The sequence below is a fragment of the Mus caroli genome, chromosome 2 (assembly GCF_900094665.2).
Source record: "Mus caroli chromosome 2, CAROLI_EIJ_v1.1, whole genome shotgun sequence".
In the NCBI taxonomy this organism is placed as follows: domain Eukaryota; kingdom Metazoa; phylum Chordata; class Mammalia; order Rodentia; family Muridae; genus Mus; species Mus caroli.
Genome location: NC_034571.1, coordinates 112406139 through 112421928, shown reverse-complemented (window position 1 = coordinate 112421928; position 15790 = coordinate 112406139). Strand labels below are relative to the sequence as shown.

Below are 15790 nucleotides of genomic sequence, written 5' to 3'. Positions count from 1 at the left end.
TTTTGTTTTAATGATAATTAATTTATTGATGAATTGAGGAATACAACTTTAATGGGACAATAAGGCACAACTGTGGATAAAAACAGTTTGCTATACACAGCCAAGGGGGNGTAATCTTAGAAAGTTTAAATATTTAAATTGAGAAGCTTCTCAATACTTCTCAAACAGATCAGTATCAGACAATTATTCCCTTTATACAATTCTTATATCACATCATTTGATCACAAAGTCTAACAGATATTTCGTAAAGAATCCCCAGTTCATGTAGCCCCAGCCATCTATCCCAGCCACTCCCCTGTTGCTCACCTTTACCCATCCTCTTTGCAGTGTCTTTGTTTGTTTGGATTAATAGCAATTTATTTAGTAAAGAATTGTTACACATCTTGGATAGCCTTCCAAAGCAACGAAGCAAGCAAGCAAGGAAGCAACATCAGAGAAAGCCAGCCAAGAGCAGATTCACAGGGACACAGGACAGAAGCAGCCTGGTTCAGTGAAATCTAAATCAAGCTGACATTGGCAGAGAAGTTGAGCTGGGTCACTCAAAGACCTCTGATGTCACCTCAGTTGGTGCCACCAATCCTCGGCCCCATGCTTCTATGGGATCTGCGTAGTATACACAGGGAGCTAGGAAGGTCACGCCATCAGGAAGCTCGTGAGACAATACCCTCAAGGCCTGGACCGGGATTATGAACTGACTACACATCTTCCAGCATTAAAATCTGCCAAGTATAAAATTCATTCAGAGTTTTGTGCGAATCTTTAAGACACTGAGGACAATCTAATTCTTTAGGACTGAGATAAGTCAGGCGCTTCTGTAACACTAGTCTGTCTGTCTGTCTGGACATGTGAAGACTCTTCCAGTGTACAGAGCACTGAGGCATAACCCATGCTGTAGAGCAAATGTGGCCAGCTCTCCAGGGTGCCTAGCCTTGTTCAGAAAACTCCAAGAAGGCCCTCTACCATATTGTCAGAAGAGCCACTTGGGTGGTGACAATAACCCAAAGAGAAGCAAACTGGCAGGCATTAGAATATTTTCTAATGAATGTCAACACTGTACCCAGAAAAGCCACATAAATATGTTTGAAAATAAAAAGTCAGAGGTAGAGAGACCTGGGAAGCCACCTAGGAAACATGGCTCTACAAGCCTCACCATGACCACCTTTTAAGAACATGTCTGCTCATAAGCCCTTCGACAACAGAGCAATACAGGGCCAAGGGAGTCACATGCTGCCAAGAGCAGTACTGCTTGCTGAACAGCTCCTGGATAGGCAACGTCCCAGAGACACATCAGAAGGTAGATATAACTCACCAGACCACTAATTATCCTGCCACATCAGAAACAGGCTTAACAGCAGAGCCCAGAGCCCAGAATCAAGTAAAATGCAGGGAATCTCAACGACAGGAGGGCAGCTGAAAGACTGAATGGAGAGAAGGTTGGATGATTGAGAGGTAGGAAGTAACAGTCACAAGGACAAAAGGACACAAGGTCACAGAAACATGGTGGAGGCTCGATGCAGGGATGGAAGGCAGCATGGATATGGTCCCCATCCAGTGGGAGCTTTGCTGGCTGGTTCATTTCTCCAGACAGGACAGATGCATGGCACTCAGCAGCAAACAGGGGAAGATGGTATTGACAACTAAGGACCTGGTGGGTGGATACTGAACAGAAGCAGACAGAGGGTACCATTCTGTAACGCCCTGTTTATACACCAAAGGCAAGTTTGTATGGACAGGAGAGACTTCAGGTTGTCATGCAAGAGCTGTAGTATTCTGGGAAAAGGGGATGACAGGATGGGGTGGGGCTGGAGGACACAAGTTTCAGTTCTTAAATACTAGAAAGCAAGAATAATTTGGTCTCTGCCCTTTAGTGAAGAAATCGGATGCTCATCTTCTGTTCTACATCCACTTTCTCCAAAACCTAGGGTTGAAAAAACAAAAGCAATTTATCATTAAGAGTATGACCATTCTGAGAACCTTTCTAAATAATTGGCAACCTTCTCCTCCTATGCAGTAGATTTTACATAAAACCAAAAGGTAGGGGGAAGAGTCGCATAAGGGCACACCATCACTGAGGACCCACAGGGAGCTAATGGTTGTGGGGAAAGACATTTCCTTCAGTAGTGTAGCCGCTCTTATGTCCCTCATGCTCCTGCAAACACCACCAATGTAAACTCTTATCTTCACCCCTCCTAAAAGCCATGAACATAAAGAGTCAGACGAGTTAGAAATATAAGAGAACCAGCAAGTGGGAGGGAACAGAGTGAAGATGATGAAAATATATACATGTATGAGAATGTTGCAAGGAAATCCATTATATATAATCAATGTGCTAATAAAAAAGGATTAAGAGGAAAAAGTCAAAAGGACAGACCTTAACGAATTCTGTAAAAGATATGGCACTATCTCCATCTTGGTCAGCCTCCTGGATGGTCCTGTCCGCAATACTGCCCAGCTGCTCATCCGAGATATTCACTCCAACCATCATTCGAAGTACCTACAAGACCAAGAGCCTTGAAGGGGGATGGCAACAAAGCCACCTCACTTCCCCTTTCCTTCAACTGCTTCACATTCACCAGCTAGAGAACTGAGATTCTTAGCTTATTATCTAGGCAATTCTTCAAAAGAAAACGAACAGATCTCTGGCCAAGTCACTCTACCCAAGTGTCTTCTCCATATCAACAGTCCAGACTCTTTCTGCTTAGACTACAGGCACGATGGGGCTGTGAGGTACAACCTGTCCCTGGGTGTCCTGCTACATCATGGTGGGTTGTTCTGAAACCTAATACAAAGCAGTCCTCTGTGAGAAGGCGCACTAAGCCTTTATTTATAGGTTACAGCTCACACAAATCTCTTTGAAGACTGCTCAGGAAGCTGACGTGAGAGAATTACAAGCTGAGTCTAGTTTGGGTGAACTTAGTGAAGCACTCTTTTTAATGGTGGGGTTATCTAGGATATAGTTCAGTGGCAGAATGCTCACCTAGCAAACAAAGGCCCCAGTACCACACATACACAAACATGGTACCTTATGTAACTTCAATGTCCTCTAGCCTAAGGTTCACAGGCCTTCTTTCACCTCCACTCCCTTACATCCTTCACAGCAGTGTATTTTGTTTCTTACTAAGTCTGCTTTTGGGGTGGGGGCAAGGAGGACTGTTTTTTAGACTGCTTTGCTACATTGTTCAGGCTGGCTTTGAATGCTTAGATGCCAACAATCTTCCTCAGCTTTTCAAGTAGCTGCTACTAATTATATATACTCCCTCACATTGCAATTAATTAGTTCTTAAAACCCAGAAGCCGCCACCCGGGGGGTTAAGAGCCCTGGCTGCTCTTCTGGCCGACTAGGGTTTGATTACCAGCAGGACTCACAACTGTCTGGAATTCTTTTTTTTTTTTTTAAAGATTTATCTATTATGTATACAGTATTCTGTCTGCACACAGGCCTACAGGGCAGAAGAGGCACCAGATCTCATTATAAATGGCTATGAGCTAGCATGTGGTTGTTGGAAAATTAACTCAGGACCTCTGGAAGAACAGCCAGTGCTCTTAACCTCTAAGCCATCTCTCTAGCTTCCAAGTGTCTATAATTCTAATTCCAGGCAATACAATTACCCTCTCTGGCCTCCCTGGGAACCAATCATGGATGTGGTGCACAGGCATACATGCAGGCAACATGCACAAATATATAAACTAAAATACTAACAACAAATTTAAGAGGTTACATTACTAAGTATCATTTGAATAAAGCCATTGGCACCTCCACCAGATGGGAAATACCAAGCAGACAAATTGATCCCCAAATTGCAGCCTCCTAAGATATCAGTTCAATCAGGCCCTGAGGTGTTTTGCCTGAAGAATGTTAAGAGCGTGGGCTGTGGAGAGGATTGTGAACAGAATGCTGCCTAACATGTCTGAGGCCCAGGGCACCATCCCCAAGTTTACACACACATTGAGAAATAGAGCTAGTATATATGTGTGTGTGTGTGTGTTCATGTTGGGAGGTGGCAAGAGTAGTATGTAATAAAATACCTTTATCAGACCTTGCTGAGGACAAGAAGTCTGGAAGTAGTCTGACCCAGGTCCTAGGAACCAAAGGAACCTGCCAGGAACCTGGCCTGGCAGAGGTTTCCAGGCTCGATTCCCAGGCCAGGGTGTCCTCACCTGTCTATCTCATCATTTATTAATCCACTTGCAAGTTCACAAACTAATGAAAATTTACTATTATTTGTTACTATTATTTAGTTTCTCTATGCATGCTCCTCCCTTTTTAAAAGTGTGTGGTCTTCTCAAAGAAACCCAGGGCTGTACATGCCATGTGCCCTTCTGCCACTGAGTTTCATCCCAGCCCTCTTTCCGCAGAGTTCACTGGATCCCCTGATCCAGGTGGTCGTGAGCCATCGTGTGGGTACAGGGAACTGAATCTGACCAAGTCCTCTCCAACAACAGCCACTCACCTGCCTCTCAGCCCTGGGTACAACAGCCAGTGCTCCTAACCACTACACCTGCCTCTCAGTCCTGGCTTTGCTTTTTTTTTTTTTTTAATCTAGGTGAAAATAAAGGGTTTGGACAATATTTTCTTTTACTGCTTTTATAAAATCAGAGATATGCTGTCTCATGAAATGGATCTGTGAATACAGCACGCATCTCTGCTTAAGTATAAGTGACACAGAACAGACTACACTATTCACCTAATTCTTTAGAAATTGCAGTGCCTAGAAGGACAAACTCTGTCCTCTTCTCCTACTTTGGGAAACTGCTCTCTCCTTGCTAGGCTACAATTAGTTTCCTGGCAACCTCACCAATCCAGGAGTACATCTGTGACAAAGCCATTCCTGGCCCCACAGTAACGTTCTCATCGCATGTCACAAAACTGCTTACAAATCCTAATAATAGAAAATAAACCCACTCTCCATTTCAAGATCATCTTTCTGGTAGCCAGGTCTGGACCATGGGACGAAAATATGTAACTTGGAATGGCTGCTTCTGTCTTTTCAGTCCTCAAGGCCATGGGTGTAACTTTCAGTAAAACAGTATAGTTCTCACTGAAAAAAAGCTATTCCTTTGTTTTTTTTAAAACCAAAAGGCAAAGTCAACATCAAGTATGGGAGGGAAGGGGCTCACGAGAGCCACCCATAGCTGAGGGGCTGCTACTGGCATTTGGGCTGCTGGAAGAGAGACAGTCATTTATTGCTGGCGTGTACTAGTAGGCTGCCCATGTTCCAACAGAGGGTCCAATGTACATGTGTACATAGGCAGCACTGACCGGACAGAGTGGGTTATTTTTCTCAAAAAGGACATATGCTGGGAAGGGGATGTTTTGAAGAGGATAAGAAAAGTGGAGGGGGAAGGCACATATGATCAAACACATCACATCCATGTATGAAATTCTCAAGAGAATATGCAGTAAATATTATATGTGTTTTTGTTTTGTTTTTAAAGCAATGGCCAGGGCACACTACTACTGGCCTCCTGGTTTGAATTTTCTCATTGAAATATACAGAGACTGAGTTGTTCCTTAATCTGATCTGGGCAGGCTTCAACTTGGTTTTGAAGATATAAAATGAGTTCTGATTTACTAAAGAGCAGATAGTACTTTTCCTTTTAGATATATCTTGAAACTTGCCCAATGGAAATTCCTCAGTGTCCTAGCTATCTGGGGTCTTCTAGACCCAATGAAAGGGACAGGTTCCTATGCCCTAAACTTATAAAAAGAGAAAGAGATGCTGAGCAATACAAACTAGGCAATCATCAGGCATAGCTGGGATACAGGGAAGCATCCCCCGCAGCTACCAACTATTGGGTGGATGGCAGCCACAGTGGTCCCTGACTGACACCTAGTCCAGAAGAGACAGCAGAATTTCCTTCAGAGTCCTTAGAATTAAATTGCTGCTAACAAGTTGATCCATCAACAACTAAGCTGTATAAGCCAGCCACGCTGTTTATTTCCCTATGTCACTCAGCACCTCAGAGACTGCCAGCTTTTAAGTGGTTGAGACCGCCCATCCGTGAAGACTCAAGTGGCCCACAGCAAGTATTTCCTGGTCTTCTCCTCTGCCTTTTATCTGCAAAAGGACTCTTTCCAAGGCAGGGATTAAAGGAATGTTTACTGAAAAGAAAGAACAACTGCTGCCCATAAAAATAAAGTCAGGACCCAAAATACACACTGTTCTGAAATTTTCTCACATACCTGTAACAGCTCATCACGGGAGATCTTGTCATCTTTATCCAAATCATAGAGTCTGAAAGCAACTGGTATGAAAACACAAGAAGACAGTGGGAAATTTGTAGTGCTTTGTCCTGTCTCAAAGAGCTGAACACACAAGGATAAGACAGAAACTGATAGTCAATAAACAGATTTTCCAAGACAACTGCCATTCCTAGTAGGACTTTTTCAGGTTTTTGTTGTTTGGTTTTTTGAGACAGGGTTTCTCTGTATAGCCCTGCCTGTCCTGGAACTCTGAGATCTGCCTGCCTCTGTGTCCCAAGTGCTGGGATTGTAAGTGTGCCCCACCATAGCTAGAAAGCCTCAATTTCTTAAAATTTTCAGTGTCTGTAAAAGTCCTACCAGGGCCAGGTGTTGGTGGTGAATGCCTTTAACTAGGCAGATCTCTGTGAGTTCAAGACTAGCCTGGTCTACTAATCAAGTTCCAGAACAGCCAGGGCTGTTGCACAGAGAAACTCTATCTTGAAAAACCAAAAAGAGAAAAGGGGGGGGCGGGGAGGGAGGGAGAGTGAGTTGCTGTAAGCATGGTAAATTTGATGAAATGTGGTCTGTCTTCTTTTTTTTTTTTTTTTTTTTTTTTTTTTTAAAGATTCATCCATCCATTATATGTAAGTACACTGTAGCTGTCCTCAGACACTCCAGAAGAGGGCACCAGATCTCGTTACGGATGGTTGTGAGCCACCATGTGGTTGCTGGGATTTGAACTCTGGACCTTCGGAAGAGCAGTCGGGTGCTCTTACCCACTGAGCCATCTCACCAGCCCGTGGTCTGTCTTCTAATACATCAGTAAAATTAATAAAAGAAAGCCAAGAATCTCTTTTCTATAGTGGAATGAGGGAATAAGGAAAGAACTCCCCCTAACCCTAGCTCCCTTAAGTAGTTCTGTAATTTAAGTCACTCACAACTCAGAGAAACCATCAGGAGCCACACAAGGACCACAGCAGGGGCTCAGTGGAGCTTAGGAAAATGGGCTTGTGAGATACTCTGTCAAATTTCAAAGCCTATTGTTCCTTCTACTAAAGAACTGGAATTTCATTTTTATTTGTTTTTGCATTTTAAGACAGGATTCTCATGTAGCTCAGGCTCGCCTTAAGCTCAATATTTGGCTATAGCTGGCCTTGAACTCTTGATCTGTGTACTTCTACTTCCTAAGTGCTGGGATTACAGACATCACAGTGCCCAGAAGACCTGAAATTTCAAATAAAATCAACAAGATTCTGATGTCTATAAACACCACCCAAACCCACTACTGGACCTGGGATTACGGCTGTGCACAATATACCTGACATCATTTGGGTGGAGCTCCTAACCTCTACCGCTCAGCAAGTGTCCTTAGCCGGAGTCATCTCTCCATCCCTCCCAACTTAAGTTTCTCTCTTTAACAATACATAAGCCTTTTAGAAAGCAGGCTATACAAGAACCTTGCTTCATGTCAGTGTATGAGAGAGAATTCCGGCTGGAGAGAAGGCTCAGCGGTTAAGAGCACCATCTGTAATAGGATCTGATGTCCTCTTCTGGTGTGTCTGAAGAGAGCAATGGTGTACTCACATACAAAACATAAGTAAGTAAACCTTTTAAAGAGAGAGAGAGAAGGAGGGAGGGTGAATTTAGGAGTGTAAAACCTATTCAGTTTTTTACCAGGATTAAGACCTACTGTGTAAACCAGGCAGTGGTGGCGCACGCCTTTAATCCCAGCACTTGGGAGGCAGAGGCAGGCGGATTTCTGAGTTCAAGGCCAGCTGGTCTACAGAGTGAGTTCCAGGACAGCCAGGACTACACAGAGAAACCCTGTCTCGAAAAAAACAGAAAGAAAAAAAAAAAGATGAACTTATTAAAGAAGCGACTGTTACATAACTGAATTCAGGTTAGTTTTAAATTACTTCAGGTAGACCACTGTGATTTCTGGTTATGTATTATGTTATGGTCTTATTTAGAGTTATGGTCTTATTCTAGAGCCTACCCTGGTCTGGAACTATGTAGCCCAGGCTGACCTCAAATTTACAGCAATCTTCCTGGTTCAGACTATTGACCTGACTCTACCATACCTGACTTCAATTTAGTTTTCAAAAGGTGACTGCCAACCTAGGTATAGTGATGTACATCTATAACCCCAGAACTTGGGAGGTATCAGAGGATCAGCAATATATGGCCAACTTTGGTTACACAGGGTACCCCAGGCCATCCTAGGCTCTATGAGACCCTGTCTCAAAAGCAAAAGTCAATAAAAGGGAACAGAACCCAGGTCCCCTGGAAGAGCAGCAACTGCTCACCTACCCGACAGGGTCTCACTGTTGCCTAGGCAACTTCTGCCTTGAACTCTGAACTAACAGATCTCTTGCCTCTGCATCCCAAATTCTGGGGTTAAAAAGTCACGTTCCATTATGCCTAGCTCTTAATTTCTTGAACAGGCAAACATAATGATGATTTTCCTACACTCTTATACCGGACTCCCCCTCCTGTTTTTTGTTTTTGTTTTTGTTTTTACAAATAGGGTCTTACTTAACCCAGGCTGGCCTTGAACTCACTGTTCTTCCATTGGGAGGCTCACAACCACTGGTTAACTCCATTTCTAGGGGCTCTGATACCTTCTGGTACACACACACACATAGTGCATTCGAGCACACACACAGAGAAATAAAAATGATTGTTTTTTTTTTTTTTTTTTAAAGAGGGGTTGTGTTCCAGGGCAGCCAAGGCTACACAGAGAAACCCTGTCTTGAAAAACTAAAACGCACAAACAAAAGGACTGGGGCGATGACTGCACAGAGCAAGCTTCAAGTTGAGTGAGGGATCCTGCCTCAAGGCAAGAAGGCAGAGAAAGATAGAGTTATGAATAACACCTTCTCACTTGGATGTGGACCTACACACTCACATGCAAGCTCTACAACACAGCCATGAAGGAGGAGGACTAGCAGGAGGACAGGGAAGAGGAGCAGCAGCAACCAATGCAGAGCAATAGTAGTTGATTCTTTTCAAAGACGAAGAGGTGAGAGTTCCCACGTGGCCCAAACCTTCCCCCATCCCGTTGCTAACACTATCACTACATTCCTAAGTGTGGAGCACAGGGTAAAACGAGCAGAGGACTTCTGGTGCATTGTTATTAACCAAAGTCCACAGTGTACATTAAACTTCATCGTCTTGCAGGTTTCCCTGAGTCTTGACAAATGCATACCTGATGTTTACTACTGCAATACCATATAGTGTGGTTTCACTTGCATCCAAATCCCATTTTCATGTCCTTCAAAACAGCCCCAATCTACAGCTTCTGAAAAAGAATCCCATGGACCTAATTCCTTTGGTACTGGGTCCTCTCCTAACCCTAACAACCTCCATCAGTTAGTCTCTGTTCTCATTTCCATCTTTTTCTCTCCCTGCCCTAAAACAATGTATTAAGCCAGGGCAATAAAACACATTATAATGAAAGAGAACAGCTGCGAGCCCACTATGTTAACAAGAACTCATTTTAGGAACTGCAGTTCATTTTGAATCCCAGACATAAACTAGAACTTTGAAGGTGCTGAAGCCTATCAGTCATTATTACAATAAATGTTTGTTTGTAGCCGGGGCTGTCCTGGCCAGACATAAACTAGAACTTTGAAGGTGCAGAAGCCTATCAGTCATTATTACAATAAATATTTGTTTGTAGCCGGGGCTGTCCTGGAACACACTAGATAGACTAGGCTGGCCTCACAAAAACTCCTGCCTCACCCTGTGGGCTAGGATTAAAGGCCTACAGCATCGTGCCCAGTCAACACAATAAATACTTTCATTCATTCACTTATTTAAAAATTTAAGAGGTGGGGGAGGAGTGTGTGTGTGTGTGTGTGTGTGTGTGTGTGTTCAATCAGGTACTGAAGTAGGCACATATGTCAGAGAACACATGCCACATGCCTATGAGACTCAGTTCTCTCCTACCACATGGGCTCTGGGATTTGAACTTAGGTTATCAGGCTTGGTGGCATGTGCTTCTACCCACTAAGTCCCAAGTTTTTTTATTTTTGTTTTTTTTTGTTGTTGTTGTTGTTTTGGTTTTTTTGTTTTGTTTGGGAGAGTCTGTCGCATAGCTCTGACAGACCAGGAACTCATTATGTAGACAAGGCTGGCCTCTAATTCAGATATCTTCCTGCTAGGACCAAAACCAAGATCATCCAGGTCCTGTACATCACTGGCCCTTTTAATTACTTTTTTCCAGACAAAGTCTGGATATGTTGCCTATCTGGCTTTGAATATGTGATCCTCCAGCCTCAGGCTTCTAATCAGGTAGAATAATAAGACATACCTGTGTTCAACTAATATTTTTTCTATGTGTATAATAAAAATTATAAACGCTGTGATCTTTACCATTTAAGATTAATTTCACCAATGTTAAAAATACTCATATTGGGGTTGGTGAGATGGCTCAGCGGTTAAGAGCACTGACTGCTCTGCCAAAGGTCCTCAGTTCAAATCCCAGCAACCATATGGTGGCTCACAACCACTGGTAATGAGATCTCATGCCCTCTTCTGGTGCATCTGAAGTACAGTGTACTTATGTATAATAATAAATAAACCTTTGGTCCAAAACAAGCAGGGGCCGATCAGAATGAGCAGGGTTGACCAGAGCAAGGAGAGGTCCTAAAAATGCAATTCCCAACAACCATATGAAGGCTCACAACCATCTGTACAGCTACAGTGTATTCACATACATCAAACAAAAAAAAAAACAAACAAACAACTCATATTGTTGTGAACCAATGGCAAGGATATTTTCTCTTTTTAATGATTTATTTATTTTTATTTTATGGTCATTGATGTTTTGCCTGCATGTCAGTCTATCTGTGTGAAGCTGTCAGATACCCTGGAACTGGATTTACAGACAGTTGTAAGCTGCCATGTGAGTTCTGGGAATTGAACCCAGGGCCTCTGGAGGAACAATCAATGCTCTTAAGGGCTAAGCCATCTCTCCAGTCCCAGCAAGGATATTTTCAACTTGCAATCTGAAACTCTATATCCAATAATCTCTATTTTACCCTAACTAAGGAAAAATCTGAAAGAACTTTCACAAAGCCAGGAAGAAGAAAAGGAAGAAGGAGGAGAAATAAGAAGAGGGAGAGGAAGGGGAAGAAGAGGAGGAAGAAGAGGAGGAGGAGACCCCACAATGATGGCTAGATAGGGAACTTAATGCAATTGCAGATATGAAGAAATTTCAGATAAACAATTTTTTTTAAACTTTTTTCCTTGCAATGTGTATCCTGCTACATTGCCAAAGCTTTGAAGGTATCCCTGGCCAGCAGCTTCTCAAGTAGCTGGGAATGCAGGCACACACCTGACCCCAAGCATAAGACTGCTTTGTTCTGTCTTTGTTTTTTGAGACAAAGTCTCTATCCCAAGCTGGCCTTGAACTCACCTCCATAGCCGAGGATGACTTTGTAATTATTGATTGATTGGTTGATTTTTTTTTTTTTTGGTTTTTCGAGACAGGGTTTCTCTGTGTAGCCCTGGCTGTCCTGGAACTCACTCTGTAGACCAGGCTGGCCTCGAACTCAGAAATCCGCCTGCCTCTGTCTCCTGAGTGCTGGGACTAAAGGCGTGCGCCACCACGCCCGGCGAGACAGGGCTTCTATCCGTAGCCCTGGCTGTCCTGAAACCTGCCACTGCCTTCTAGTTCTGGGATTAAAGGTGTGCATCGCCATCACCAGCCTGAGGATGTCTTTGAGCTTGTGATGCTTTTGCCTCCACTTTCTAAACAGTGGGGTCATGGGCAAATGCTACCACACCCAGTTTCAGAAGGAAACTTTTCTTAAATAATTTTTTTAAAGTTTATTTATTTAAAATGTCGGGCTGGTGAGATGGCTCAGTGGGTAAGAGCACCTGACTGCTCTTCCGTAGGTCCGGAGTTCAAATCCCAGCAACCACATGGTGGCTCACAACCATCCGTAATGAGATCTGACTCCCTCTTCTGGAGTGTCTGAAGACAGCTACAGTGTACTTACATATAATCAATAAATAAATCTTTAAAAAAAAATGTCTCCTTTTTTGCCTGCATATTTTGTCTGTGCATCATGTACATATTTTGTGCCCGAAGAGACCATCAGACTTCTTTGGGACTCGAGTTATAGATGGTTGTGAGCTGCCATATTTGTGCTGGATTAGAACATGGGTCCTCTGGAAGAACAGCTAGTCCTATTAACCTGTACGTCATGTCTGCAGCTTCTAGGAAGTGTTTGTTTTTAAAAGAAATGCTCAGGAGGGTATGGTGGTGCATCCTTTAATCCTAATGTTTAAGAGGCAGAGATAGGCAGATCTCAGTTGAAATCGGAGGCCAGCCTTGTCCAAATATCAACTACATGCCAGCCAAGGCTACACAGTGAGACCTTGCCTTTAAGGGAAAAAAAAAATCAATCCATGTTCATATATACACAAAGCTGCTTCAGGAAAAGCTATAATTCCCTGTGCAAGAACAGAGGTTCTTGTAGAATATTCCTTTTAACCTTGGATCCATAGATAAAGGAGTACATGACTGTGAAAAGAAAGAAATTTTTTTTTTCTCAAAATGTCTACTATCCAGGTACCTGTGATTCTGGAAGCAATACAAATGGGTTTTATCTGCCTCACCTGGCATCTATTGCCAGGTTTTCCATTTATCATTTGTGTACCTCAGCAATTCAAGGTCAGGATGGTTCTTTGACCAAATACCACATCCTGTTATTTGATGTATAATAAAGACGTGATCCAGCCTCCATCAGCAGACATACACTGAAGAAAACAGCTCAAGTTGGGCAAGGTAGCCCACCCTTTAATCCTAGTACTCTGGATGTAGAGGTGAGCAGGTTCCTGTGAACTCAAGGCCAACCTGGTATGTACAGTGAGTTTTAGGACAGCCAGAGCTACATAGTGAGACCCTGTCTTGAAACAACAACAAAAAAACAAACAAAAAGAAAAAGGAAAGAGAACTACTGGCTCAACATTAAAACTACCAAGAGAATGAGTGTTGACTGTGAAGTTGAATCATGTGTACTTATTCATTAACTCTTGGTCTTGCAGATAAGGTAGTCATTACTACCATATGCTAAACCAATAATCATGGCTGGATGTGGTGGCTCTCAGGAGGCTGAGAGTCTCCCAAGTCTGAGACTTGTCTGGATACAATGTGAGACTCTGTCTATACAAACAGCAGAGATAATTTAAGCTGGTTGTAGCGGCACATGTCTTTGATCCCAGAAAGAGGATCTCTCTGTGAGTTAAGGCAAGCCTGGTTTGCAAAGTTTACAAAGGCCAGGGCTATACACAGAAACCCTATCTCAAAAACAAAACAAAACAAAATAAAACGCAACACCAAAAAAAAAAAAAAAAAAAAAAAANCCAAAAAAAAAAAAAAAAAAAAAAAAAAACAAAACCAAAAAAAAAAAAAAAAAAAGAAAAGAACTCAATAAATAAAAACACTAAACCCGCAGACAGAAGGCTTTGCATGAAGCAAACAGTACTTGGTACTGAAGAAGAAACTGTGGTTCATTACTTCAGTTTACAATAACTATGAGGGTAGTTCACAGGATCCTGTAGTCTGTACTCAGCTTTGCTTCTACTGAAATTTTTTGCTCTTCTTTAAGAACCATGATGTGGAGGCGAAGCTCAAGAGTCTTTTACTTTTGTTCAAAAATCTTCTCTGTACTTTAGTGATTCTCAAACTGGACCATAAATGCCAACAAAATGAACCCACACTTCTCCTAAGAAGATGAACGGACACAGTCCGACAGCCAGAAATGGGAGAAAATACTTGTCAAATGTATGCAAATGCAGCATCAGGCAGGTAAATACAGCATCAGGTGGGTAAATGCAGCATCGTGTATGTAAATGTAGCATCGTGTATGTAAATGCAGCATCATGTACTCCAACTCACTTGAATTTGCTCTAATTTTTTTCTTTTCTTTTTTTTTTAAGATTTATTTATTTATTATAAGTACACTGTAGCTATCTTCAGACACTCCAAAAGAGGGCGTCAGATCTCATTACAGGTGGTTATGAGCCACCATGTGGTTGCTGGGAATTGAACTCAGGACCTTCAGAAGAGCAGTCAGCGCTCTTACCCGCTGAGCTCAAACCTTCTAGTATCTGTATCATTGGGAGCACCATTTAATTTGTACCTTCACAAACTTCTGGGCACCACCATGCACTCTTTCAGGGCAGAGTTGGGCTCAATTAGTTTCACACAGTTTTAGTATCAACTTGTGTTGAAAGAAAAATAGAAATTCAACTTCAGCTTCCTGGAAAAGTTTTGTAAGGGATTGGGCAAGTCCAACCAGGGCAGAAGGAAATGTAGTAAGTATCGAAAGAAAGGAAGGCAAGAGGCACAGGAAACTGCCATTTTGTTACTGGTACTTTAGTAAAATCCACAATCTATGAAATTCTAAAATAGATGGATGACCAACATTAACTCTCACAGTCAGGGCCTGGGGTCTTTTTTTTTTTTTTTTAAAGATTTATTTATTTATTACATGTAAGTACACTGTAGCTGTCTTCAGACACACCAGAACAGGGAGTCAGATCTTGTTCAGGATGGTTGTGAGCCACCATGTGGTTGCTGGGATTTGAACTAAGGACCTTTGGAAGAGCAATCGGGTGCTCTTACCTGCTGAGCCATCTCACCAGCCCAGGGCCTGGGGTCTTGTTCCCTATCACTCTAGTATCTTCTACAGGGTCTGGCACACGGGAGATAAATGAAGTACAATGGCAGGTAACACTCAGTATATGCAAGGTAATATTGGAAGCACTTACAACATTAAGAATCTCTTAGTGGGGACTACAGATGTGGCTCAGTAGAAAGAGTGCTTATGTACTGAAGAGATGGCTCAGCAGTTAAGTACACTGACTGTTCTTCCAGAGGCTCTGAGTTAATTCCCAGCAACCACATGGTGGCTCACAACCATCTGTAATGGGGTGTAATGCCCTCTTCTGGTGTGTCTGAAGAGAGCAATGGTATACTCACATACATAAAATAAATAAATCTTTGAAAGAAAGAAAGAAAAAGAAAAAAAGAAAATGAGCCAGGTCCCAGCATTTGAGAAGCAGAGGCAGGCGGATCTCTGAGTTTGAGGCTGGCCTGGTCTACAGGATGAGTTCCAGTCAATTCTACACAAAGAATCCCTGTCTGGAAAAACAAAATAAAACAAACAAAAGAAACAGAAAGAAGAACGAGTAAAGGACCACACAGATGTTGGGGAGAGGGAAGGACAACGGTGCTCCTTACAGTGCAGCTTGTTGCTCCGGCTGTTGAGGGGTTCCGGGCCATTCACATCTTTGCTCTTTTCGTTATCCTCAATGGGTCGGAAATGAGCCAATGTTCTCATGAATCCTCGGAAGTTTACCTGATCCTCTCTGATTAGGAAATATAACAGAACGCCATGTCAATCACGGTGGAAATCTTCTGTTTGCATGTTTTGTCTTTTTGCAGTGTTTCAGAATCAAACTCGAGGTCTTCCACAAGCTAGGTAACCACTCCAACACTAAACTATATAGATTTATGGTGACTGTTTCTTATGGACTAAGAAATGGCCAACACTTTGATCTTGAGTAGCCTAAAAATTTATTTAACAA

General features: G+C 42.6%; 1 protein-coding gene across 1 annotated transcript in view; it reads right to left on the bottom strand.

The window, feature by feature from the left end:
- Chp1 (calcineurin like EF-hand protein 1) overlaps positions 1 to 15790 on the bottom strand; it is a 39189-nt gene continuing 23399 nt past the window's right edge. Inside the window, exons 4-7 of the mRNA XM_021156091.2 lie at positions 15444 to 15571; positions 6185 to 6246; positions 2372 to 2494; positions 1 to 1918 (exon numbers count right to left, since the gene is read on the bottom strand). Of these exons, the coding sequence (XP_021011750.1) occupies positions 1865 to 1918; positions 2372 to 2494; positions 6185 to 6246; positions 15444 to 15571 (367 nt within the window). The 3' untranslated portion in view covers positions 1 to 1864. The remainder of the gene's footprint in view (positions 1919 to 2371; positions 2495 to 6184; positions 6247 to 15443; positions 15572 to 15790) is intronic.